This window comes from Leopardus geoffroyi, chromosome C1 (genome assembly GCF_018350155.1).
Source record: "Leopardus geoffroyi isolate Oge1 chromosome C1, O.geoffroyi_Oge1_pat1.0, whole genome shotgun sequence".
Taxonomy (NCBI): domain Eukaryota; kingdom Metazoa; phylum Chordata; class Mammalia; order Carnivora; family Felidae; genus Leopardus; species Leopardus geoffroyi.
In genome coordinates, this window is record NC_059328.1 from 108,367,273 (window position 1) to 108,394,405 (window position 27,133).

At 43.1% G+C, this 27,133-nt stretch overlaps 2 protein-coding genes and 1 non-coding gene across 3 annotated transcripts in view; all 3 read left to right on the forward strand.

The window, feature by feature from the left end:
- Window positions 1-5,373, forward strand: part of GPR148 (G protein-coupled receptor 148) — a 20,965-nt gene extending 15,592 nt beyond the window's left edge. The window contains 1 exon segment of the mRNA XM_045475126.1: window positions 4,661-5,373. Within this exon segment, the coding sequence (XP_045331082.1) occupies window positions 4,661-5,373 (713 nt within the window).
- On the forward strand, window positions 2,242-2,348 carry LOC123600137. Its single transcript, XR_006713516.1, has one exon. It is a non-coding gene; the product is annotated as a U6 spliceosomal RNA (small nuclear RNA).
- AMER3 (APC membrane recruitment protein 3) lies at window positions 4,709-16,768 on the forward strand. The gene is made up of 3 exons (XM_045479325.1): window positions 4,709-5,232; window positions 11,002-11,183; window positions 11,427-16,768. The coding sequence occupies exons 2-3, from the start codon at window positions 11,022-11,024 to the stop codon at window positions 13,401-13,403; spliced, it is 2,139 nt and encodes a 712-aa protein (XP_045335281.1). The 5' UTR covers window positions 4,709-5,232; window positions 11,002-11,021; the 3' UTR covers window positions 13,404-16,768.
- The last annotated feature ends 10,365 nt before the right edge of the window (window positions 16,769-27,133 follow it).

Genomic DNA, 27,133 nt, shown 5'->3' on the forward strand with positions numbered 1-27,133 from the left:
GCCCCATCTTAGATTACTTATAAAAGTTAACTCAAAATGGATTAAAGACTTAATATATTTAAGACCTGAAATTATAAAACTCATAAAAGAAAAGACAAGGGAAAAAGTTGTCTTGGTCTTGGCAATGAATTTTAAAATATGACACTAAAATCATAAGCAACAATAGCAAAAATAAAGTGCAACTACATTAAACTAAAAATCTTCTGCACTGCACAACAAAAGAAACAATCAACAAAATGTAAAGGGCATCTATGGAATGAGAGAAAATATTCACAAACTCTCTATGTGATAAGGGGCCAATATCCAAAGTATATAAAGAACTCATACAACTCAGTAACAACAACAACAAAACAATTTATTAAAAAATAGGCAGAGGAACTGAACAGATATTTTTTCCAAAGAAGACTTCTAAATGGCCAAGAAACATGAAAAGGTGTTCAACAGCACTAATTATCAGGGAAATGCACATCAAAACCACAAGATATTACCTCACAATTGTTAGTATTGCTATTATCAAAAGAACGAGAGACCACAAGTGTTGGAGAGACCATGAAGAAAATATAATCTTTGTATGTGGTTGTTGGGAATGTAAATTGATTTATCCGCTATGAAAAAAAGAATGGAGGTTCATCAAAAAATTAAAAATAGAATTTCTTATGATCCAGCAATTCCACTTCTGGGTATATATCCAAAGGAAATGAAATCACTATCTCAAAGAGATGTCTGCACCCTCATGTTTCATTCCAGCATTATTCATAATAGCCAAGACTTGGCAATAATATTAGTGTCCATCAATGGATGAATGGATAAATAATATGTACATGTATATACATGTACATATACATATACATATACATACATATATACACACAAACATAATGGAATATGATTCATCTATAAAAAAGGAAGGAAATCCTGCCTTTTGTGACAACATGGACGTATCTTGAGGGCTAAGAGAAATAAGTCAGACAAAGACAAATACTATATGATTTCATTTGTATGTAGAATCTAAAAAAGCTGAATTCATAGAAGTAGAGAGTGGAAGGGTGGTTGGCAGGGGATGGTGGGGGGAGAAATGGGGAGATGTTGATCAAAGGATAAGACTTCCAGCATAAGATGAATAAGTTTGGGGACCAACTGTACAACATAATGACAATAATTGACAATACTGTATTAGATACTTGAATATTCCTAAGAGAGTAAACTTCAAATGTTACTACAACACCCTAATATTGAGGAGGGATGTTTTGCCATATATACATGTATCAAATAATCAGGTTGTATGCCCTAAACTTCCATATGGATATGTCAGTAATACCTCAATACAGCTGGGAAAAAAAAAGACAATCCAATTTAAAAATACATAAAGGACTTGAACAGACAGTTCTCCAAAGAAGATATACAAATGGCTGATAATCACATGAAAGATTTCTTACCATCACTAATCATTAAGGAAATGCAAGTCAAAGCCATGATGAGATACTACTTTATATTCATTAGGATGACTATTAATTGAAAAACAACAAAATCATGGAAAATAGCAAGTATTGGTAAGGATGTAGAGAAATGGAGAACTTTGGCATTGCTAGCAGGAATGTAGTAAAAAGTACAATGTTCCTCAAAAAATTAAACATAGAATTACCATTACGATCAAATAATTCCACTTCCAGGAATATACTCAAAAGACCTGAAAGCTGAAACTTGAACAGATATTTATATACCAATGTTTATGGCAGCATTTTTCACAATAGACAAAAGGTGGAAACAACTCAAATGTCTATCAATGGAAGAATGGATAAAGCAATGTATTCAGCCTTAAGAAGAAATGAAATTTTGATACATATTACAACATGGATGAATCTTGAAAACCTTAAGCTCGGTGAAATAAACCAGACACAAAAGGATAAATATTGTATAATTCCCTCATTAAGAGTTACCTAGAACAGTCAAATTCACAGAGAAAGAAAGTAAAATAGAGGTTACCCCCAGCTAGGGAGAGAAGGATGAGTTTTTGCTTAGTTCGTAGAGTTTTTGTTGAGGTGATAAAAATATCTTGGCAATGGCTAGAGGTGATGGTGCACAACCATGTGAATGTACTTAATGATGCTGAATTGTCCACCTAAAACGTATTGGAATGGAAAATTCAATGTTATATATTTTTTACCAGAATTTTAAAAAAGAAAAAGAAACAAACTGTGTTCAATTTTTTTAAATGGAAGTTTTACAATATAGATGGATTTTGTGCTCACTTCTGCAGAACACGTACTAAAATTGGAATGATACAAAGAAGATTCGCATTGCCCATGCACAAGGATGTCATGCAGATCCATGAAGTATTCCATATTTTAAATAAAACAAAATACAGATAGCTTTGAAGAACAAGAAACCACCAAGTCATTGCAGTAGGCCACATCATGTGATTGTACTCTCTAATGTGTGTTTGTTTGAGATTGGGGAGAACAACTTTCTGCAGGAGAACTAGCCTGAGTACTAGAGTTCCTCCTCCTCACCCAGATACCTACTCCAAATTGTGGCCCTTGAAGCATTTCTTCTCCAAGTTGACAGTCCCAGCCGTGCCAGCCTTCCTAGGATCCCATTGTCTCATTTCCCAGTCTTCTCTGATGTAGGATCCATAAGGAACTACTGAGTTCAGGCTGCAAACCTGGATTCTTGCACGATGACCAATGCAGTTGACAGATCAGCACCTACGTATTGTATTTGTGTTCAGTCAACTGAAATCTTTTGGGTCTTTCAGAAAGCAAGGGTTATGGCCAGAAGGTCTGAGACCCGCTGGCCAATCAAGAGGACAGGGAGCAAGGTCAGAGAACCCTAAGGGCTGATGCCAGGGATGAAAAGAGTTACAGCCATGGCCCAAAAATGTTGTGAGGTCTGATAAGAAAACTAAGTGTGTTATAAAAATTACATAAAGGAAGTTTACAATAGGACACTATTAAAGAAAAATCATCAGTAGTTTCTGAACTGGGAAATCTTGCTGTGAAAGATCATTCCAGGGGATCCTTGGAGAAGACCTGATCCCATATCTTTGGGAAAGAAAAAAATTATATATTATAAATTATACACATAGTTTGTTTTGTTACCTAAAAGTATATTTTATATTATTTAAAAATTTTTTCTAATGTTCATTTATTCTTGAGAGAGAGACAGAGACAGAGCATGAGCATAGGAGAGGCAGATACAGAATCCAAAGCAGGCTCCAGGCTCTGAGCTGCCAGCACAGAGCCTGATGCAGGATTTGAACCCACAAGCTGTGAGATTATGACCTGAGCTGAAGTCGGACACTCAACTGACTGAGCCACCCACCTGCCCCTAAAAAAAAGTAAGGATGTTTTAAAATTCTCTGAAAGGATGAGAGTAGATGGCTTAGAATAGCTCTCATTGGCCCAAGGTGACAGGTTCAGGTGGAAAAGAGCAATTATCAGCCACTGGAAGAAGTTAAGCCCATAATTATCCTCAAAACAGGAGAAAATTAAGAAAAATATAAAGTCCTTGTAATGCAGAAGATGGAAGATCCTAACAGAAGAAAGTAACGTTTGTTAACTTCAGCTAGTGAGGACTGTGGAGTCTGTGGGAGTCCTCCTCTTGATTCAGGGTGTATGTGGCGATGAAACATAGACTAGCCTTTGTTTCTACCTAGCAGGGAAGAATTGACTGAGGGAAGTCTGATGGCCAGAAACTGCCAGAAAAGGTCAGGACTACACCACAGGGAGAGGGGACACCTGGGGTCATCCTGCATCAGTCACTAGGTAGAAAGGCCCTTTAACAGCAAGAAATGCAATTAATTAGGTGGACTTATCCAAAGGTGGTGGCAGACACTCTCTGGAGGAGGGGACAGCAGTGAGAAGCCTCTTGACTCTAGGGTGAAATGATCTCAAGATGACTATAAAGAAGGTTGATGGGTTATGCCAAAGACAGCCCACACCAACATAACACACCTTGTGTCTAGGGGGGTTTTTGGACATGGGGACGAGGTGGAGACCATCAGGCTGAAAGGAACTCATGGTCTTTGTCATTTGCCCTAGTCCTGACCTCTTTTGGGTCTCAACCCAAGGCTGGACTAGGCGACCCCTGAGTCCTTCCTTCCATCATTCACTGCCTGCACTCACCCCTGTTGTGTGGGATCAGCCATCACCACCACCCGGATCTCTGTCTCCCTTACACACTCCTGAGGGATAGGCAGCTTCACCAGCACCAGCTGTGCGCTCCCGCCCCTCTCCACCCCACACACCTTCCCCCATGGTCCTGGCACCGCTCCCAGAGCCATCCAGAAGTTATTTAATCCTTACTTTATTCCTTTCCCACCATCAGGTCCTTGGTCCTGAGCTCAGAGGGGAGAGTCCCCACAACATTTCTGCTCTTCCCCCACAAAACTGCTGCAGGGCAAAGCACCGGCTGACTTCACACAGTAAGTACTTGTAAGGGAAGCGCTTTAAGGGAAGCGTTCCATTAGTAATACAATTCGGTACAAGAAAGGCACTCTGTAAAAAAGGTTCTGTAAAACTCAGCCCTGCATCCCGAGACTAGACTGCCACTTCTTCCAAGCCAGCTTGGAATCTTGAGTAGGAATCTTTAACTAGGCCCCGTGTGCCCAGCCCTTCCGAGAGCGTTGGGATTAAATCTGCCTGGGCGCTACCGGCTGCAGGGATTAGTGCACCCACACCTGTGAGCTCTAAGGGGTTCAGACCGCCGCGCAGGCGTGCAGTCGCGGACCAGGAGAGACCATTGGGCGTCTGTACATCCTGGCAGCCCTGGCAGCAAGGCCTGAAGGATGTAAAACCACAGCGCTGCGGGGAGACAGACAAACAGAGACAGAGACCGGGAGAAATACTAACAAAGCGAGACCGAGCGGGGCCCAGGCGGTGGCGGCACAGAGGCTGCAGTTCTCCGGGAGCATCCCCCACCCAGGTCCAGAGCCCTTCATCTCGCCCACTGCTTCGCTGGGGGCGCCTGCCTCTCTGGCGAGCTGGCTCCCGGCCCGGCTCCGCCCCCGCCCCAGTGCTCTCCGGCAGCTTAACCCTCGCCTGCCCGCCTCCTGCCGCAGCCGCCCAGCCCCTCCAGCCGCTGCGGGCGGGCTCTGGCCCTCCTCCTCCCCCACTTGGCTGGGACGCGCGGCGCCGGGAGCTGACCGTGGTGCTGAGCTCCGTGCGCGGCTCGGGAGCGGCTCCCGGCCCTGCCAAGGACGCTTACTGCGACACTCCCGGCCGGCCACCAGCGGTAAGTCGCCAAGGGCCCTCCGATGTAGACTTGGAGGAAAGATTTGGGGGGAATTTTTGTGCGTTATTTCGCGCAGTGGATGGGCTGAGTGGAGGAACCAGGGTCTGCACCCTCTCAACCCTGCGTGTCCTGCGTGGCTGATGAGGAATCTGGGGTCTGAGGGAGACGACCCTTTTAGGTCTGGCTACGGGAGGGGAGAGACCCCCTGCGCGCGGATGCAGGGGCTGGGAAAGAATAGATTAGATTCAAGACCGATTTTCTTTCAGTTGAGCAGCCCAGGAATACCTAGAGACTCCCTTTAGAGGAGGTGGGCCAGAACCTTCGCTCCCTAAAGGGCCCTTTGTCTCCCTGACGTGGGGGTTGGGTGAATTGGTGATGTTTTCACTGCGGATTCTATTTCTGCTTCATTCCCCAACCCACACCCACCCCATAACACGAGGCTTTCTCTCCCCACAATAGCCTTCACTCTATCCATCCTGAAGGTTTTGGCTTAGACAGGTACCTTCTACAGAGATAAACTATGGCCCCATTTATAGCCTCTCACCCTGGCCCCAATGTCCTGGACGTCCCTGGGCAAGGCTCCCCTCTGAGGCTTTTGCTTTCTAATCACCATTCACCTCTTTGTATGTCTAGGCTTCTGGTTTCACTGGATGTTGGGGGCGGGGCCGGAGAAGGCATGGCAATGCCAAAACTATTAGTCAAAATGTTTGTATCTCCAACCACTTCTGTTACATATGTGTACCTGAGCGATTTTTATTTTCATCCATGAAACACTCAGTCACTTTCATGTTAAAAAAAAAGAAAGAAGAGCACAGAATTACCTTCCCAAAGGAAAAAAAAAATTGTAGGCAGTTGAGCTAAAGTTATTTATCATGTAGAAAAGCAGCCATTAGAATTACTTCATTTGCTCAGTTTGTAATAAATCCATATGTAAGTGCATACTTTGTGTAAGGTGCTAAGAGGAAAGGTTTACATACATGAGCAGTCTCTGTCACTACTTTCAGCTAGACCCTGCTCTGGCTCCTAATCTGTCTTTTTTTAATTTTTATTTTTTTAATGTTTATTTATTACTGAGAGACAGAAAGAGACAGAGCATGAGCATGGGAGGGGCAGAGAGAGGAGACACAGAATCCGAAGCAGGCTCTAGGCTCTGAGCTGTCAGCACAGAGCCCAAAACGGGGCTCGGGCCCACAAACTGAGAGATCATGACCTGAGCCAAAGTTGGATGCCTAACCAACTGAGCCACCCAGGCAGCCCTAAAAACTGAATATTAGCCATGTTACTCACCCTTGATGGCTGGATCTCATGGTGCATAGGATAAAAGCATGGTGCATATGCTCTCCATGGTGCATAGGATAAAAGCCAAGACCCTCCCTGTGACCTCAGGCAGAGTACAGTCTGCTCTGCCCATTTCCCAGCTTCATCCGGCTGCTCTGGCCACCTGGGCCTGCTTTCAGAGTTTTAAACATTCTTCCTCCTTTGCTCCTCAAGGCCTTTCTGCAGGATGTTCCCTCTGCCTGGAATATGCTTCCCACGTCTTTTGCCTGGTTGTCTTCAGCTGTCTTTTAGATCTTGGTTAAAATAGCACATCCGTGAATCAGAGTTGATTAAATAAAGTACATGGTATGGTTCTTGTTCTCGTGGAATTTGCAAGTTCATTTTAGAGATGAAGAACTCGGTCCAGGGTCTTGGTGTCACTGAGAACTGTCTTAAAGAATGATGTACATAAATTATGGAATTAAAAACTAGACTCAGTGTTCCATTTAGGAAACTTAGATGTAAATATATAGCTAAGATGTCTCAAAAACATAAATACTTCATTTAAATAAGTAGTAGCTCACAGTTGACTACCATTGGAGTGCTGAATCTTAAAGAAGTTTTCAACCTCACTGGGGAGTTGCAAGACCAAGCAAGCACCAGAATGAGCAGCCAGTGATCCCTGAGTGTTATATACAAGAAGGCACCAAACCAGGAAAGGGACAGGCCTACTTTGTCCTTTGGGGAGGGATGTGGCACGTGGTAGAGGATTCTTTCTCAGGTTTCATGCTGGGATCCACTTAGGGGGTCTTTAGCCAGAGAGTTACAGAGCAGAGTGTACATTTTTGCAGCTGGGAACCTGGACATATTTGGCTTCTGCCCTTAGGCAATGACAGTGCCAGCATCTGGCTTTCCAGATAAATTCTATTGTGTCCCTGAGAACTGTCATGGAAGGAGACTGCCCAGCTTGTCTCCAGTTGGACAGTGAGGCCTCTGACCCCTCAGGGTGTTCCCACCCATGTCACATATGGGCCTCACATTTCCAGAGAGTCAGGCTCTGATAAAATATTTTAATGTGGAATGTGACCAGATTGAACATACACTGGATTTCACATGATTGCTCCAGTGTTTTGCAAGTCTCTCATTCATTATTCTGGACATTACCGCTTATTGTCCCATCAATGTGCCGAAGTATTAAATGAACTCAAGAAATAGGTTTGGCAACATCAGTGACACTGAGTCTAGCCATCTTTAGCAGTGCCTGCTATTCTGAGAGGCTATTTTCCAAGTTCAGAATGTGGTGAAATTTCTGGTTCTTCATGAGTTTAAATCAGTTCACTGAATTGAGAAATAAGAAATCAGCAGTTTTATTGATAGAGATCGATATCAAATGAACCACCTTAGTTCTTGTAGTTGCAAATTCTGCACACAGTGAAGTAATCTTTGTCATGCTTACTTGAAATTATTTCCAAAAGTGTGTTAATAAAAATATTTTTCTAACATAGAATAGAGATCTCATAATAAAATATCTCCAAGATTTCTTGTCATAGAAAGTATATGACCTTCAATTATAATTTTTCTGAATTTGTGTAAGCTGCACTTTGGTTTTTAATCTCCATTTTCATTGTGCTTTCAAAATTCTTCATAAGAACACATTTAGTATTTGATTTTTAAGTTTCCCATGAAGAAGAGTTTGGGTTTTTGGTTCACAGAATGTCTGTTGTGGTTAAGAGCACATGACCAGAATCAGACAGGCTTGGTTTCAAATTTTAGTTCTGTCACTTACCACATGTGTGACCTGGGCCAATTGACTGACTTTTTTCGACCTTATTCTCTCTCCTTTGTAAAATGGAAGTTATGTCTCTTATATGGTTATAGGTGAAGAACTCACCTGGTTAGGTAGATGCAACCACGACTCAAATCTGGGTTCTCCAACTCCAGAGTCCCAAATATTAACCACTATGCTGTGTAAAGAAAATTCATCAGAGCTAAGGAAGGACTTGTCTCAGCCACAGAGGACTGTGGTGAGTGAAAATGGGATTTGCAGGTATAGGGTAGGAAAGGCTTGGGCGCATGACACCTCATAGGAGGCAGAAAGGTAATTTGAAGCACTGTCCCACTGTCCAGGATGCTGTCACCAAGAGCTGAGCTGCTGCCAGAGCCAAGTCCAGGTTCTGTGGTTTTCCCTGGCATAGCACTTTCTCCTATCTTCCAGTCAAAAGTCCCAAGTGTCCCCCTGTAGGGGAGGAAGTGCTGCCCATGAGTGGGAGTAGGGTTGAGGCCAGTCAGCTTGTCCCTGTGAGCCCCTGCAGTGGCAGCTTTGTCACCACTTCTCATCTCCAGCTTTAATGTTGTCACCTGGGCTGTGAGGCAGCCCCTCTCTTCACCTCCAGGTCTTCATGTCTAAGCATTTGAGAGACTCCGAAGCTGACCCTGGTCAGCTCATAACTGTCAAGCAGCTTTCTAAAGGTAGCTGCAAAGCTTCCTGGGAAGTGGGTCTGAAAGGCAAGCAGGCTGACAGAGCCACTTGCCTTCACACCTGTGGTGTACGTCCCTCACAGGTTGTGCACCAGGGGTGGGGGTGGGGAGTGAATTCAGATGCTCCCTATGGAGAAGTCCTTATGAAAAGCCAAAGAGGGACACCTGGGGGGCTCAGTTGGTTAAGCTGCTGACTTTGGCTCAGGTCATGATCTCACAGTTGGTGGGTTCAACACCCATGTCACATGCCATGTGATGACAACTCAGATTCTGGAGTCTGCTCAGATTCTGTGTCTCCCTCTCTCTCTGCCCCTCTCCTGCTCTCTCTTTCTCTCTCTGTCTCAAAAATAAACATTTAACAAAGTTTTTTTAAGAAGAAAAAAAAAAAAAGAAAGTCAAAGAAACCATCCCCAAACTCTCTCTTCTAGTCTTTCCCTCACCAGACTGACAGGACTGACCCACAGGTCACTCACCACTCCCAGCTGCTGGGACAGACTGAGCTGTGAGCTGGGTACCTGTGAAGACACAGCAAGGGAGAGTCTGGGGAAGTTTGCAGGTGCTCTTGGGCATCACCTTCTTTTGGTCTGGTCTTGGGGGTCTCCAAGCTCACCCCAAAGGCCACATGTTTAAAACTAGAGCCTTGCTTCCCTTTTTCAAACCAGCTCTTAGCACAAGCCCCTTCCTCACCTTCACTCCACTCCCACTTCCTTACCGTTTCCCATTTTTCTTTGTCTGGATCAGTATTTACTGTTTCCTCATTGTTGATGACTTCTCTCTCTTTATTCAGTTGCCAAATCCTAGCATTTCTGCCTTTGAAAGGTCCTTATAACTTTACCTCTCTTTTTCATGACTTTGACTGCAGTTTCCATCTGGATCTTATCTCCACATACTCAGACCACTTTAGTTGCCCTTTGTGAATCTTCTCTGCTCAAAGCTTCTCTCCTAATTTATTCTGTCCTCCACTTAGATATCAGATAAATGGTCTTAGACCACCAAATTCATTATGCCACTTTTTACACCCACCCACTCACTCAGAAGACTTTTATAGCTCTTCGTTGATCTCAGAGTAAGGCCATACTCCCTAACAATGCAAAAATGGTCAAGTTAACACTCCTATGTGGCTTCCCCCTCCCATACCAGGACAGACATCAATAGTCAACCACAACACCCTTTCCCATTGAACTCAGACTGGGCATTCATCTGGATGGCACTCTGGATGGCATTCCAGGCATCAATGCCTCTCAGTTAAGATGTGCATAGAAGGTGATACCTGGCTGCTCTCCAGCCTATCATGTGTTGTGTCTATCTAATCTGTCCGATCCTGGCCCCATGCCTGCCTCCTCTCTTTTGCCTTCTACCATGATGCTGTCTCTCTTCTCAGTGCTCAAGCTCAACATGCACCATTAGATACTCAGCTGTGCCTTGCTGATGGTCTCTGTGTAGACCAAGTCTTACCTCCTCAGACAGATGCAATAGCCGTGAAGGGCAGTGTATGTGTCTCCCCTTCCAACTGATGAGCTACTCCATCCAGCCCAGGATACAGGTTTGGGTTTCCCTTTGAGTTTTGTCTCTTAGATGAAGGCAGGAACTTATTTGTTGAATCCTTTCCTCCACCACTTGAAAGAGCGATGATACTTCCCCTGTGAGGATAGGTGCTATTTGTAGAGTGCCTGGGCATAGAAATGGGAATCTGACTTGGCCAGGTAAACTCTGAGATGATGCTTGGTTGAGTTGAGAGATCACAGACACAATAGAATCAGACCCCAGTCTGTCCTCATTTAGGCCCCTACTATGTGACTTTAGGCATGTGACTTAACTTCTCTGGGATCAGTTGTCTATGGAGCAATGAGCAGCCCTGGGGCAGTGAGTCTGGGTGGGGCCATCCCATCTCCCTCTCTCTTACCTCTGAAAGGATCCAAGTTTAGATGTCAGAGTTCAGCTCCAAAGCAACTATGTAAGCAGGGATAGGCAGAGGTCTTCTAGAACCATAGGCCTCCATCTTGGATACTAAGTGCCTCCTGTTTTCCTTCACAGCAGCCTGGGGCACTGGCAGCATGGAGCTGAAGAGAGGAAAGACCTTCATCAAATCCAGCCTGCAGATTTCCCATGAGAAACCCCCAGACCCAGCAGCCACTGCTCCAGTCAGGGAGGATGCAGGTCCCTGGTCAGTCTCACCAGGAGGGCAACAGCGGCCCTACAGTGAGAGAGCCCCACAGGTTAGTCCCAACGCCCAAGGATATGACAGATGCCCCAACAAGGGAGCGAAACCAGAACCCGAGGTGGGGGCTACAGCCTTCTGTGGGGCCACCTTCAAACTGGTACGAAAGAGCAAGACTCATGACAGTGTGCCTGGGGCTGGCAGGGTGAGTGCCACCACAGGGCACCTGGTGGGCAGCGCGAGTTTCCCAGGACCCTCTAGCAGCCAGCGCATGATTGACTACCGCCACTTTGTGCCCCAGATGCCCTTCGTGCCAGCTGTGGCCAAGAGCATACCAAGGAAGAGGATCTCCCTGAAACGACCTAAGAAGTGCTTTAGGAACCTATTCCACATTCGCAGAAACAAGACTGAGAACTTGGCTTCACTGGTAACCAAGAGGGAGAGCCTGTCCTCTCCTGGAGGCCCATCAGAGGCTGGAGGGCAGACAGACACAGGCTTCTTTCCCTTTGGTGAAGGACTGGGGCCAGATGGCCTATGTCAAGACCTATCTGACAGCGAGCTCCTGCCCGACTCTTCCTTTGACCTCTGTAGGGCCCTGTGTGAGGATGTGGCCTCACTCAAGAGCTTTGACTCTCTCACAGGCTGTGGGGAGATCTTTGCAGATGAAAGTTCCGTGCCATCCCTGGAACTGAACGAGGGCCTGGAGAGCCCAACTCAGGTATCACAGGCCCTTGAAAACAAAGTTCTTAGGGGCCCCTTCCAGGGCAGCATGGAACAGCTGGCATCACCCGCCCAAAATGAGATGTCTGACTTTGCCAAGTTCTGGGACAGTGTGAATCGCTCTGTGAGACAGCAGCATAGCACCCTACTAGGCCCATGGCTGGGGAGTCCCCAGGGGACAGATACAGACCGACCCAGGCTGGATACAGCTGGGCTTGCTGAGCTCCCCCTGTGTCCTTGCAGGGACCCCCACAGTGGCTCCAAAGCCAGCTCCATAGACACAGGTACCCCCAAGAGTGAACAGCCAGAATCTGTGTCCACAAGTGATGAAGGCTACTATGACTCCTTCTCACCTGGCCTCGAGGAGGATAAGAAGGAGGCTTCGAGCCCAGGCACACCTGCAGCTGCCTTCCCCCGGGATAGCTACAGTGGAGATGCCCTCTATGAGCTCTTCTATGACCCCAGTGAGGGCCCTGTTGGCCCAAGCCTGGATGATGACCTGTGTGTGTCTGAGAGTCTGTCAGGGCCAGCACTAGGAGCACCACTGTCCATGTGCAGCTTCCATGTGGGGGCAGAGGAGAACTTGGCCCCAACACCAGGTCCAGACCTGCTCAGCCAGAGCTTTTTGCAAAGCTCCTGGAAGGGCAAAGAGTGTCTGCTAAAGCTCTGTGACACTGAGCTTGCCATCACCATGGGCATTATCAATTGGCTTCGCCGTAGCCCTGAGCTCCGCACCCCGCCTGCCTCAGCCCCTGGGGATACTGCAACCTCACCCAGGGGACAGACAGAGAAACTGGAAGCTGGCTCTGAGCAAAAGAGCCCAGGTCCAGTGAAGCTGGAGGTCAGGGGGCCTGGGGCTTCAGATGCAGGTAGGACCATTGTGGGCTCAGTACCCAGCAGGCGGGAGCTATGGGCACATTCGCTTACCAAGGGCCTACTTGCTGGAGAGAGCAAAGTCCTAGCAGGGCCTGAGCAGGTAACTAGCTCTCTGTCCAGGGACCCATCTCTGGAGTGTGTGCAGGTCTCTGGGGAAGGAGGGACACAAGGCTGCTATGAAGGCTTGTTCTCCCCTGTGGGGTCTGCAACCTCTGCAACAACAGACACTTGCAGCAAAAACAAAGTCTCAAACCTTTGGCCTAGCTCCCAGGAGCCCAGACCACCTGGGAATCTGGAGTATTTCCGAGGTTCTTGGAGGCCTGGTCCTGGGGAAAGCACCCTTGATGTAGAGCCCACCCTGACAGGCTGTGTGGCCCAGGTTGCAGCCCTGCAGATCCAACCAGACTGCCAACCCCCTACTAAACAGCCCCCAAGGCAGGACATGAGCAGTGGGCTCTGCAGGCAACCTCAAACCAGGGGCCCTGAAATTCTGCAGCAGAAACAGCCTAACAGGTTCCCTAGCGTGGCAGTTTCATGTGGCCTGCCCTCCCTGGGTAGTCCACTTCACAGCTCACAGGACCAGAGGTGCCCAGGCCATGTTCTTGACCTCAGCCAGCTCAGGGTGGAGCACACCAGGATGGATGCCCAGTCTCGTGCCTCTGTGGAGGACCAGCCCCTGTAGCTCAACTCAAGGGCTGTGGAGCAGGGGCACACAGGGGCCAGCTGGACTTATAACCCCTCTTGGCCCTGCTACCCAGCTGAGACCCTGGGGCAAATTGCCAGGAATCTTGGACTTCACTTCCAAAAACCAGCACGAGTGAACCCCTTCTGCTAGTGTCCCAGAAAACTTCCTGGACCATAAGGGCCTCCCCTGAAACCAGCTGGAAGTAGGGGCCCTAGGCCACCCATGTTTGAGCCTCACGTGTAGCACGGACCCCCAGTCACCAGGAACTGCATCTTTGTGGCCACATTCAAGAGAACTTAAGACCCAACTTTCTATCTTTGTCCCTGATGTAAGGACTATTGGGGGGTAGGAGGTGGCAGGACACAAGCAAGTGGAGCAGAGCATTTTAATATGGAGGCATCTATGCCTGAACCCACCAGTTCAGCCAGGCCAGATACTGGGTAGCCTAAGGCCAAGGACAGCTGAAAAGCTGCCATTGCTCTCAAAGTGTGCCTCACTGATTTCCCCACAGAGAAATGAAGACTCAAAACCCAGTTGGCTGTGAAGTGGCCATACCTGGCTTCTCCTTATACAGCATGTCATAGAGAGGAACTCAGGCTTGAAACTGATGGGGAGATAACAGAACATCCTATAAATGGGAGGTAGAGGGAGCCATGAAGTCTGCATAGGGGGTTGAGAATAATAATAAATGTGTGATCCAAGGCTTACGGGTGGGATGCAGAGAATGGGATACAGGCAGGATAGGGGGCCACGGATGAGCTCAGGAATGCCCCCTGGCCCCACACAAGCCTGATCTCTACCTCCAGGACAAGCAGCCACAATGTGCTGGGGCCCTGAAGGACTTCTCATGGGAGTAAGAAGCAGGACAGGTCTCATCTCAGTAAGAGCCTTGAATCAGCAGACACCATGTGTTACTGTGCAACCTTGCCAGGGCTAGCCAAACCCTGAAGATCCTGTGGGTGTTGGTGAGTTCTCAATTACAAATCAGCCCGATAATTTCCCCAAACTTTCACTCTCTAAATGAAGCCAAGGATGGCAAAATATTCTTAGGGAAGAAGTTGATTGATTCTTCGCAACTCTGCCATTCTCATCCCTCCACACTGTCAGCATCCTTGCCTCCCCCTTCAGGAAAACTTACCTTGGAATGAAGCTGCAACTCTCTCATCTTCCCAAAAGCCACAACAACATGCACAACACCAACTGTCCAGAATCTTGGAGTGAAAGGTGGCCCACATCTTCAGGAAGGGCAGGTGTCAGGATATTGGGTACAGCAACAGACCACACATCAAGGTTCTCTGTGATAAGATCCTACGTCACCTGACATGCTGCAGTGAGATGTAAAGGATGGCCACCACAGATACGAACCTGTTTCTAGAGGAAAGGTCATCAGAAAGGGATAGGTTAAGTGGGGATAGGGGAGAAATGCCAACCATAGGGATGCAGTCTAATAGCTGATCACAGGCTGGGGACTCTCCTGATTGTCTGAGGCTTCATTTCAGGATAGAAAATGCTCTGCCCTCATTAACAACTGCTTACTGGAGCCTACTGTGTGCTCCTATAGGCTGCTGACCAGGCCTATCCAGACCTTGGACACTGAGGAAAGACAGGGCCAGTCTTCCTGGGAAATCACACATGATGCTTCCTCTCAGGACCTCCACAAATGATTAGTGTTATTGAACTGTGCTGGGAACAGGTTACATGTGGAAAAGTTTATCTCATCCCTGCATCAACCTGGATATAATTGTTGTCATCATTTTTCAGATATGGAGACCAAGGCACAGAGTGCTGATGTGACTTGCCCATGGATGCACACAGCTAGTGTGTGGGGTTGATGGGGTTTGAATCCCACACTTTGACTCCTAAAGCCCAGCTCTTCACGAGGTTCTAGAACTTCTCTTGCTGAGCTCCTGCAGCAAACACCTCTTTCAAAGCCTCCACTCCTCCCTTCTTTCAGGGCACAGATGTCTGAGCACCGTCTGGGTGCCAGCCACATGTCCCCCTGTAAGCAGGCTGAGTATCTCATTCAGTCATGGCCCTTATCACTTTGTACTGCACCTGAGCAGAGCAAGTGCTCAGTGCATATTTACTTGTTCAAATAATGAAATACCAAAAGGTTGCTTGTGGCTTTCTGATTTTTTAATTAAATGTGAGTCTTGTGTCTGGAGAGTAGCAGAGTTAAGGTTTTACCTTGGCAGAAGCTCTGATGGAACATTTCCTTGATGTGATGTGGTGACTGGTGGTGATGGAGGCAAATCCAGCCAGCTCCAAGAGCGCTGGGAGAGGCAGGAACTGAGGAGGTTCAGGCACAGTCAGGAGGGGCCTAGGGTCAGGAAGACAGGACAAAAGTAGACCCAGGACCCAGAGGTTATGGTGAGGGTAGTCTACAGTGACACACAGCAGGGCAGGACAGACAAGGAACAGGTCCTGCCTCCTGAGAGAAACCCCCAACCCAGTGGCTCTCACTCTGGGAAGCATCTTAAGCAATCCTGATACCCTAGAAATTCTCATTCTCAGCAATGTTGGGGAAAGTCCCAGCAGTGGCCTGTTAGGCACCTTGCTGGGAGAATGGATGAGGCACTTCCCTTTCCCTTGTGTCCAGAGGGTCTGAGGAAGCCAAAGACCATCTCTCTCCACATTCCACCCCTTAGGCTGCCCTCCCCTGCAAGAGGGGTCCAGGCAGTGCCCGTCTGTCAGGGTTCTGCAGGCCTCAAGGATGTTCTCCAGGTGATCCATGGAGAGCATAGGATCGAACTGCAGGGCCAGCTCCTGGGTTGAGTGCCTAGCCCAGTGTTGGGAGTAGCAGAGGCCTATGAGACATTTTCAGAATTCCGGTCATTTTTTACTCTCTCATTCACATGGCTATAGAGGTTATAGGAGCTTGTTTCTCCCATATAAAGTAAAATCCTGAGAAGTACGTCTAATTGTTGCAGCCCATAAATATTCCACAGAGTCTGACTCACCTAGGGTCATACAGTGGCAAGTAGAGAGCTGGGGTTCACCCTGGGGCCTGTGAACTATGCCTTTCAAACATCCAGTCTTCCAGGGTTGCATGGGGAAATGGGAGGTGCTGGAAGAGGCCAGGCAGCCTCCAAGCCTGCCTTAAATATGGTGGTGGCCTGGACCTACAGCAGAGTAACCTGGAGTACACCAGGGGGCAAGGCAGAGAACAGGGAGGAGGTGATGAAAACAGGTAAAGACCAGCACATGCTAAGGAAGAGCCTGTGAACTACATAAGGGGATACTTCTTACCTTTCCTGGTTTCTTATTTTATTTTACTTTTTATGGAATGGGGATAAATAAGCAGGATACAGAACTCAAAAGACACAGAAGAGAAGACAATAAAAAGTAAGTCTCTTTCCTTCTTTTATCCTTCTGTTGTTTTGATTACAAAATTTATTCCCATTTACTACAAACAATCCAAACAAAGCAAAGTGCTGAGCCTCCACTTCCTGGAGCTTCTTGAACACTGGGTATGTCCTCAGACCCTTTTTATGCCCATGAAATAAACACACATGAATGTTAATCTTTTTTACTGCACAGTGCATCACAGACATCTTCTTAGCAGGTGCCAGCAGCAGGCAGTTTCTCCATTCTCTTGAACAATTCCACAGCAATCTCCTATAGGTAACAATTAATTTAGATATTCTCCTGTTGATGGCTATTCAAGTTATTTTGATTTTTGCTGTTAAAAAACAATGCTTTGGTCACTTCTTTATTCTCCTAAGTCTTCTTTATTAAAGTCCTCTTAAAAACTATAAAAATGAAACTTAATGAAAAGATACATTTAAAAAGTGAACAATACATCCTGTTTCCTGTACTCACCCCCCCACCCAGCTGTCCTGAGGCCTTGATGTTAATGCTCTGGGCTCCATGGTGATACACACATATCACACACACCCATATTGAGGAAGGGAAAGGTGGTTTTTTGTTATTACATGTAAGACGTTGAAAACTGCCATCCCCATCCTTACAACAAGAAAACGCTGGACAACTGAAAGTCAATGACTATTCATGACCCGTCAGAGAACAGAGCAAACAACTTCCTTGAAATATGGAGAAACAGGTGCATCCAGAGAAATACAGCAACCAAGACCTGGAGCAGAAGCTACGAAATGACAAAAACTGTTAGGAAGAGATAAAAAGTAATTTTGACAAATTGTTGCAGGCTGAGTAAGAAGCTGGAAGGCTGGACAGTAAAAAGGGGCTATGCTTTCATAGCCTTTTCCTCTAGGAACCTTTTCAGGGTGAGGACAGAGAAAGATCTTCTCATAGGCCTGGCAGAGGGAGAGGAAAAGTAGCTACTATGAAACCCTCCAGACCATTCTCCCTAATAGGTCTACCTCACATGGGAAGGACTTCTCCAGAGGGTGATTCTGAAACTTTTCCAAGCTGAAGGAAAAGAACTCCACCCCACTCCAGTCCTCTCCAACTTTCCTTTCCCATGTGTGAATAAATAAGTAAATAAGTAAAGTAAGTGACAGTCAATTGGAAGAGGGACTTCAAGAAAACAGATTGGAAACAGTAGGAGAGAGACTAAATCTTCTTAAGGTCTAACCCCACCCCCAAAGTACAAGCCCACAAAGGACTGAGACATACTTAGAAGCTTAGGTGTAAAGGAACATCCCTTCCCTCCACACCCTACCCACTCACCCTATCAACACACTAATAAGCATCCAGTAATAACAGTGAATCACAGCCAGAAGAGTTACAAGATAAAGATTCCATCTAAGGACCAGAACAAAGGGAAGCAGAAGCAGGAGGAGGAGGGGGGAGGGGAAGAAGAAGATGGAGGAAGAGTAGGAGAAGGAGAAGCGGGGAGGGGGAAGAGGAGGAGAAGGATGGGGAAGAGGGAGAAGGAGAGGAGGGGGAAGATGAGGAGCAGGAGGATGAGGATGAGAAGGGAGGAAAAAGTAAGCTCACTAGAGTAATATGAAGCTCTTGTGCCTTTAGCTGCGACTAATATTAAAACAGACCAACTCTTAGCTAGATTAATGTAAATCCTTACACTAAAAGCCTATTTGCCTCAGTACATATTACTCTATACAATATGTCCTGCTTTCAACACAAAGTTATAAAGTTCAAGAAGAAACAAACTTTGAAGGACAAAGCTATCATGAGAACTGGACTCACAGATGTTAGAATTATCAGATAAATATTATAAAATAAGTACGATTAATATGTTAAGAGCTCTAATGAGAAAAAGTAGACAACATGTAATAACCAGTGGTAATAACAACTTACAAGAATAATTTTAAGAAATAAATAAAAAGAAAATGCTTGAAATCAAAAGTACTGGCACAGAAATGAAGAATTCCTTTGATGGGCTCATCACAGACTCAACATGGAGGATCAGGGAACTTTATTTAAAAATACCTTGAGACAAATAAAAATGAAACTCAGCATACCAAAACTTATGGAATGCAGAGTAAGCAATATGAGAGAAATTTATATCTGTAATGCATACATTAAAAAAAGAAAGATCTCAAATCAATAATCTGATTTTATACCTTAAGAAATGAGAAAAAGAAGAAAAAACTAACTCAAAGCCAGCAGAAGGAAGGAAATAATAAAGCTTAGAGTAGAGATAAATAAAATGGAGAATACAAAAACAATTGCAAAGTCAACAAAACCAAAAGTTGGTTCTTTGAAAAGATGAACTAAATTGACAAATGTTTACCTAGATTTAAAACAAAAGAAAGACTCAAAGTACTAAAATCAGGGATGAAAGTAGGAATGTTACTACCATTTTACAAAAATAAAAAAGATTATAAAAGAATGCTATGAACATTTATATGTCAATTAATGGGATAATCTAGATGAAATGGACAAATCCTTAGAAACATACATCCAACAAAACTAAGTCAATAAAGAGACTTATGAACAATAGAATAGATCATTGAAACCTGCAACTGGTTATTTGAAAACATCAACAAAATTGATAACACTTTAGGCAGACTCATCAAAGAAAAAAAAAAAGAGTGAAGACTCAAATAAATAAAATCAGAAATAAAGAAGGAAAAATAACAACTGACACCACAGAAATACAAAGGATTTTAAGAGAATAGTATGAAAAATTATATGTCAACAATTGGACAACCTAGAAGAAATGGATAAATTCCTAGAAACTTATAACCTTCCAAAACTGAATTGGGAAGAAATAGAAAATTTGAACAGGCCAGTCCTAGCAATGAAATTGAAATAATAAAAAATAAAACAAAGCAAAAATAATAAAAATAACAAAAAAACAAAATAAAACAAAAAACCCTACAACAAAAAAAAGTCCAGGACAAGATAGCTTCACAAATGAATTCTACCAAACATTTGAAAAATTAATACTTATTCTTCTTAAACTATTCCAAAAAATGGAAAAAGAAGGAACATTTCCAAATTTATTCTATGAGGCCAACATTACCCTGATACCAAAGCAAGATAAAGACACTAAAAAAAAAAAAAACAAACTACAGGCCAATATCTCTGATAAACATATATGCAAAAATCCTCAGCAAAATATTAGCAAACCAAATCCAACAGTACATTAAAAAAATCATTCCCCATGATCAAGTGGGATTTATTCTAGGGATGCAAAGATGGTTCAATATTTGAACAAATCAATTAATATGATCATCACATCAATAAGAGAAAGGATAAAAACCACATGATCATTTCAAAAGATGCAAATATTATCATCCTTTCAAATAGATTTCAAAATCTATTTTGGCAAAGTACAATATCCAGTCATGATAAAAACTCAACAAACTAGGCTTAGAGGGCACATATCTCAATATAATAAGGCCATATGTGGAAAACCACAGCTAACACCATACCCAGTGGTGAAAAACTGAGAGCTTTTCCTATAAGATGAGGAACAAGACAAGGATGTTCACTATCACAACTTTTATTCAATATAGTACTAGAAGTCCTAGCCACAGCAATCAGACAAGGAAAAGAAATAAATGGCATCCAAATTGGTAAGAAAAAAGCAAAACTGTCACTATTTTCAGATGACATGATACTATACATAGAAAACCCTAAAGATTCCACCAAAAAACTACTAGAACTGATGGGGTGCCTGGGTGGCTTAGTCAGTTGAGCATCCGACTTTGGCTCGGATCACGATCTCACAGTTCATGGATTCGAGCCCCACAATGGGCTCTGTGCTGACAGCTCAGAGCTTGGAGTCTGCTTCAGATTCTGTGTCTCCCTCTCTCTCTTTTCCTCCCCTGCTCATGCTCTGTCTCTCTCAAAAATAAATAAAGATTAAAAAAATAAAAAAAAAACTACTAGAACTGATAAATGAGTTCAGTAATGTTTCAGGATACAAAATCAAAGTACAGAAAACAGTTGCATTTCTATACATTAATAATGAAGTACCAGGAAAAATTAATAAAACAATCCTATTTATAATTTCACCAAAAATAATAAAATATGTATAAGTAAACTTGACCAAGGAGGTGACAAAACTTGACTCTAAGAACTATAAAACTTGATGAAAGAAATTAAATATAACATAAACAAATGGAAAGATATTCCATGCTCATGGATTGGGAAATTATTATTAAAATGTACATATTTCTAAATCTATCTACAGGTTTAATTCAATCTTTATCAAATACCAACAGCATTTTCCACAGAAAATGTTAGTTCTATTATTAGAACTAATAATCCTAAAATTTGTTTGGTACCAGGAAAGACCATAAATAGCTAAAGCAATCTTGAAAAAGAAGAATAAAGCTGGAGGTATGACAATCCCAGATTTCAAGGTATAGTAAGCTGTAGTAATCAAAACAGTACAGGACCAGCATAAAGTAGACACATATATCAATGGAACAGAATAGAGTACCTAGAAATAAACCCATACTTTTATGGTCAATTAGTCTACAACAAAGGACACAAGAATATGCAATGGGAAAAAGACTGTCTCTTCAACAAATGGTGTTGAGAAAACCATACAGCATCATGCAAAAGAATGAAACCAGACCACTTTCTTACACCATACACACAACTAAACTCAAAATAGATTAAAGACCTAAACATGAGACTTGAAACTACAAAATTCTTAGGAGAAAACATAGGCAGTAATTTCTTTGACATCAGCCATAGATTCATTTTTCTAGATATGTCTCGTCAGGCAAGGGAAACAAAAGGAAAAATAAACTTGAGACTACACTAAAATAAAAAGCCTTTGCACAGTGAAGGGAACCATCAACAAAGAAAAAGCACCTTTATTAATGGAGGAAGATGTTTGCAAATGATATACCCATTGGTTAATATCGAAAATATGTAAAGAACTGATACAACTCAACACCAAAATAACCAAATAATCCAATTAAAAAGTGGGCGGAGAACCTGAATAAACATTTTTCCAAAGAAGGCATACATACAAATGGCCAACAGACACACGAAAGTATGCTCAACATCACTCATCACAACGGAGATGCAAATTAAAACCACAATGAGATATTACCTCACACATATCAGAATACCAACATTAAAAACACAAGGAATAACAATTGTTGGCAAAGATGTAGAGAAAAAGGAATCTTCATGCATTATTGATAGGAATGCAAATTGGTGCAACCACTGTCGAAAACAGTATGGTGTTTCTTCAAAAAAATAAAAATAGGTGGCACCTGGGTGGCTCAGTAGGTTAAGCATCCAACTTTGGCTCAGGTCATGATCTCACAGTTCATGAGTTTGAGCCCTGCATCAGGCCCCACATCAGAATCTATGCTGACAGTGCAGAGCCTGCTTGGGATTCTCTCTCTCACCCTCTTTCTCCCTCTCCCTCTGCCACTCCCCTACTTGTGCTTTCTTTCTCTCTCAAAATAAATAAATAAAACTTTAAAAAAAGTAAAAATAGAATTATGGGAGGAGTTAAGTTGGCAAACTAGTAAGGGGACCTTAAGCTTGCCTCATCCCTCAAATAGAGCTAGATCAATATCAAACCATTTTGAACACCTAGTAAATTGATCTGAGGATTAGCAGAACAATTTATATAATTTCAGGGAGAGAACACAGCAAGTACATGGTGCAGAGAGGTGAATTGGAGAGAAAGGAGCTGTGGTGCCACAGAGGGGAGGGAACCTTTTTCATGGAGAGGAGAAAGAGAAGGCAGGGAGAGAGCAGTGCATTAGGCTTCTGCGAGAAAGCACTCCCCTTGAAAGCAGCTAGAAAGAGTGAAAACACACACAGTGGACGGCACAAGAAAATTATTTCCCAAAACCATTGAAAGGGGGAAATAGGGTTTCAATACTGTCAGTTTTTATAAATAGCAGAGCATAGAGTCTGAAGTTTCAGAGGTCAGCACCTGGTAGTGCTCCAGTGAGGAATCAGGATGGAGTCACAGGAGCAGGCAGTGTGGTCTGAGGAGTCCCTGTGTCACATGGAGAGAAGTGGTTCCCCTGCTTGGAGTGCGTTTGGTAGAGGTGTTATGACTTCTCCACAGACAAAAGACCCAGCAGGTGCCATCAATCTGCCGTATTCACCCATTTAGGAACAAAGATGCCGGCTGAGAGCAGCATACCCTGGTGTCAGCTGTGTGTTGCAATTTACCAGAAACACTGAGACACTGCCATTGCCCAGTCACAGTGCCACTTCCTGAAACAGGCCAGCACTAGCGACAGTGCGGTAAAACCCTCCCCCAGAGGACCACTGCAGGTCCAAGCCCAGCCACAGGGGTCTCTGAAGTGTGTGGTTTTGAAACACAGCCATGCCTGAGATAAAACTCTGGAGGGAGGTACCACCTGGTAGGCAGACAGCTTGGACACAGAGAGGGGAAGGCAGGGAGCTGACAGAAGTGGGAGACACAGGAGTGGTGATAGATCGCTCAGCTGTGAGGGTCTGAACTTCCCACTCCAGAGACTAGAGTGGGGTGAAGCCACTATTACCAGTAGCCCAACACTGATGGACCTCAGTGAGCTAAACAGTACCACCAAGTGGAGAATAGAGCTGTTATACCTGTGCCTTCCAAGCACACCTCTACTAGGGCAAGTTGACCTGAGAATCAGAGCAGCAAGCCCCTCCCTGAGAAGACCAGTACAAATCCCGTCCACACTCTTTGTCTACTAACCATAGACTGCTGCAAAGTTTCAGCTCTATTTGTCTGCTTTTTTTGTTGTTTCAGTTTTTGTTGATGTTGTTGTCTTTCTTTTGTTTCTTGGATATAGAAAGAGCAAATTTTTATTTTATTATTTAATTTTTATAATTTTTTATTTTTATTTGTTTCCTTTTTTTTTTCTATTAAGCTTCTCTTAACAAGCACACGAAAACACACCTAGGATCTAGCTTCCTTTATTTGATTTTTTTTTAATTTTTAAATTTTTATTTCATTCTATTATTGTTGTTATTGTTTTTCTTCCTCCAAAATGACAAGACAGAAGAATTCACCTCAAAATAAAGAAAAGGAAGAAATGATGGCCAGGGACTTAATCAATGTAGATATAAGTAAGATGTCTGAACTAGAATTTAAAACAACGATTATAAGGATACTATCTGGGCTTGAAAAAAGCATAGAAGACACCAGAGAATCCCTTTATGCAGACATAAAAGAACTAAAATCTACTCAGGCCAAATTAAAAATGCTATAACTGAGATGTAAACACTAATGGAGGCCATAAAAACGAGGGTGGATGAGGCAGAGGAGCGAATTAGCGATATAGAAGGTAAAAGTATGGAAAATATTGAGACTGAAAAGGAGAGGCAAACAAAGGTCAGGGATTACAAAGGCAGACTTAGGGAACTCAGCAATTTATTAAAATGTAATAACATTTGTATCACAGGAGTCCCATAAGATAAAGAGGGAGAAAAGGGGGCAAAATGTTTATGTGAGAAAATTATAGCTGAAAACTTCCTTATTCTTGGAAAGGACACAGATATCAAAACCCAAAAAGCACAGAAAACTTGCATTAAATTCAACAAAAGCCAACCATCACGAAGACATATCAGAATCAAATTCACAAAATACACAGACAAGGAAAGAATTCTGAAAAAAGCAAGAGAAAAAAAGTCTTTAACCTACAAGGGAAGACAGATGAGGTTCAAGGTAGATCTGTCCACAGAAACTTGGCAAGCCAGAAAGGGGTGGCAGGATATATTCAACATGCTGGATGGGGGAAATATGTAGCCAAGAATTCTTTATCCAGAAAGGCTGTCATTCAAAATAGAAGGAGAGATAAAGAGTTTTCCAGACAAGCAAAAACGAAAGGAGTTTGTGACAACTTAACTAGCCCACAAGAAATTTTAAGGGGGACTCTTTGAGTGGAGAAAAACAAAAAGGGACCAAAAACAACAAAGACTAAAAAGGGCCAGAAACACCAATTCTGCAGGTAACAAATAGCACTAAATCCATACCTTTCAATAATCACTCTGAATGGAAGTGGACTAAATGCTCCAATCAAAAGACATGGGGTATCAGAATGGATTAAAAAAAAAAAAAACAAAAAACACAAGATCCATCTATATGCTGCCTACAAGAGACTCATTTTACACCTAAAGATACCTGCAGATTGAAAGTAAGGGGATGGGGAACTGCCTATCATGCTAACGGACATTAAAAAAAAAACCCTGAATAGCCCATACTTACATCAGATAAGCCAGATTTAAAATGTTTTAATGTTTATTTCTTTTTGAAAGAGAGAGAGAGAGAGAGAAAGCACAAGCAGGGGAGAGGCAGAGAGAGAGGAAAACAGCAAATCTGAAGCAGGCTCCAGGATCTGAGCTGTACACAGAGCCCAATGTGGGGCTCAAACTCAAGAACTGAGAGATTATGACCTGAGCCAAAGTTGGATGCTTAACTGACTGAGTCACCCAGGTGCCCCTAAAACAAAGACTGTAACAAGAGATGAAGAAGGATATTATATGGTAATTAAGGGACCTATCCACCAAGATCTAACAATTGTAAATATTTATGCCCTCAACTTGAAAGAAATATATAAATATATTAATCAATTAATCACAAACATAAAGAAACTCATTGATAATAATACAATGACATTAGGGGGCTTTAACATCCCACTTACAACAATGGACAGATCATCTAAGCAGAAAATCAACAAGGAAACAATGACTTTCAATGTCACACTGGGCCAGATGGACTTAACAGATATATTCAGAACATTTCATCCTAAAGCAACAAAATACATATTCTTTTCAAGTGCACATAGAACATTCTCCAGAACAGATCACGTACTTGGTCACAAATCAGTCCTTAACAAGTACAAAAAGATCGAGATCATTCCATGCATATTTTCAGATCACAATGCTATGAAAGTTGAAGTCAACCACAAGAAAAAAAATTGGAAACCCCTCAAATACATGGAGGTTAAAGAACTCCTACTAAGGAATGAATGGGTTAACAATAAATTAAAGAAAAAAAAATACATGGAAGCAAATGTTAATGAAAACAAGACAGTCCAAAACCTTTGGGATGCAGCAAAGGTGCTCCTAAGAGGTAAGTATATTGCAATTCAGGCCTATCTCAAGAAACAAGAAAGATTCCAAATATACAACCTAATCTTATACAACCTGAATGAGCTACAAAAGGAACAGCAAATAAAGCCGAAAGCCAGCAGAAGAAGGGAAATAATAAAGATTAGAGCAGAAATAAATGATACAGAAACAAACAAAACAAACGGTAGGACAAATTAACAAAACAAAGAGCTGGTTCTTTGAAAGAATAAAATAACTGGTAACACCCTACTCAGGCTAATCAAAAAGAAAATAAAAAGAACTCAAATAGATAAAATCAAATGAAAGAGGAGATATCACAGCCAACACCACAGAATACAAACAATTAAAGGAGAATACTATGAAAAATTATATGTCAACAAACTGGGCAATCTGGAAGAAATGGACAAATTCCTAGAAACTCACAAACTACCAAAACTCAAACAGGAAGAAATAGAAAATTTAAACAGACATATAACCAGCAAAGAAATTGAATCAGTAATCAAAAATCTCCCACAAAATAGACTCCTGGGCCAAATGGCTTTCCAGGGGAAGCAGTCAGACATACATACATACATACATACGTACATACATTGCATCTAAATCAGCAGGAAGAAGTCAAGCTTCTCAGATGATGATACTCTTTGTAGAAACTCGAAAGACTCCACCAAAAAAATTGCTAGAACTAATATACAAATTCAGCAAAGACTCAGGATATAAAATCAACATGCAGAAATCGGTTGCATTTCTGTACACAAAGCAGCAGAAAAAGAAATCAAGAAATCAACGTCATTTGCAATTGAACCAAGCACAATAAGATACCTAGGAATAAATCTAACTAAAGAGGTAAAAGATCTCTGAAAACCATGGAAAGCTTATGAGAGAAATTGAAGAGGACACAAAAATGGAAAAGCATTCCATGCTCATAGATCAGAAGAAAAACATTTTGTCTGTTTGTTGAGGCTAAGACTTCCAGTGCTGTGTTAGATAGTAATGGTGAGAGTGGGCACCCTTATCTTTTTCCTGAGTGTAGTGGAAAGGCTCTTAGTTTTTCCTCACTGAGGATGATATAGCTGTGGGTCTTTCATATATGGCCTTAATGAGGTATATTCAATGTATCCCTATGTTGTTGAGAGGTTTTATCAAGAATAGATGTTGTATTTTGTCAAATGTTTTTCCTGCATCTATTGACAGGATCATATGGTTCTTATCCTTTCTTTTATTAATGTGATGTATCACATTGATTGATTTGCAAATATGGAGCCAGCCCTGCAGTCCAAGAA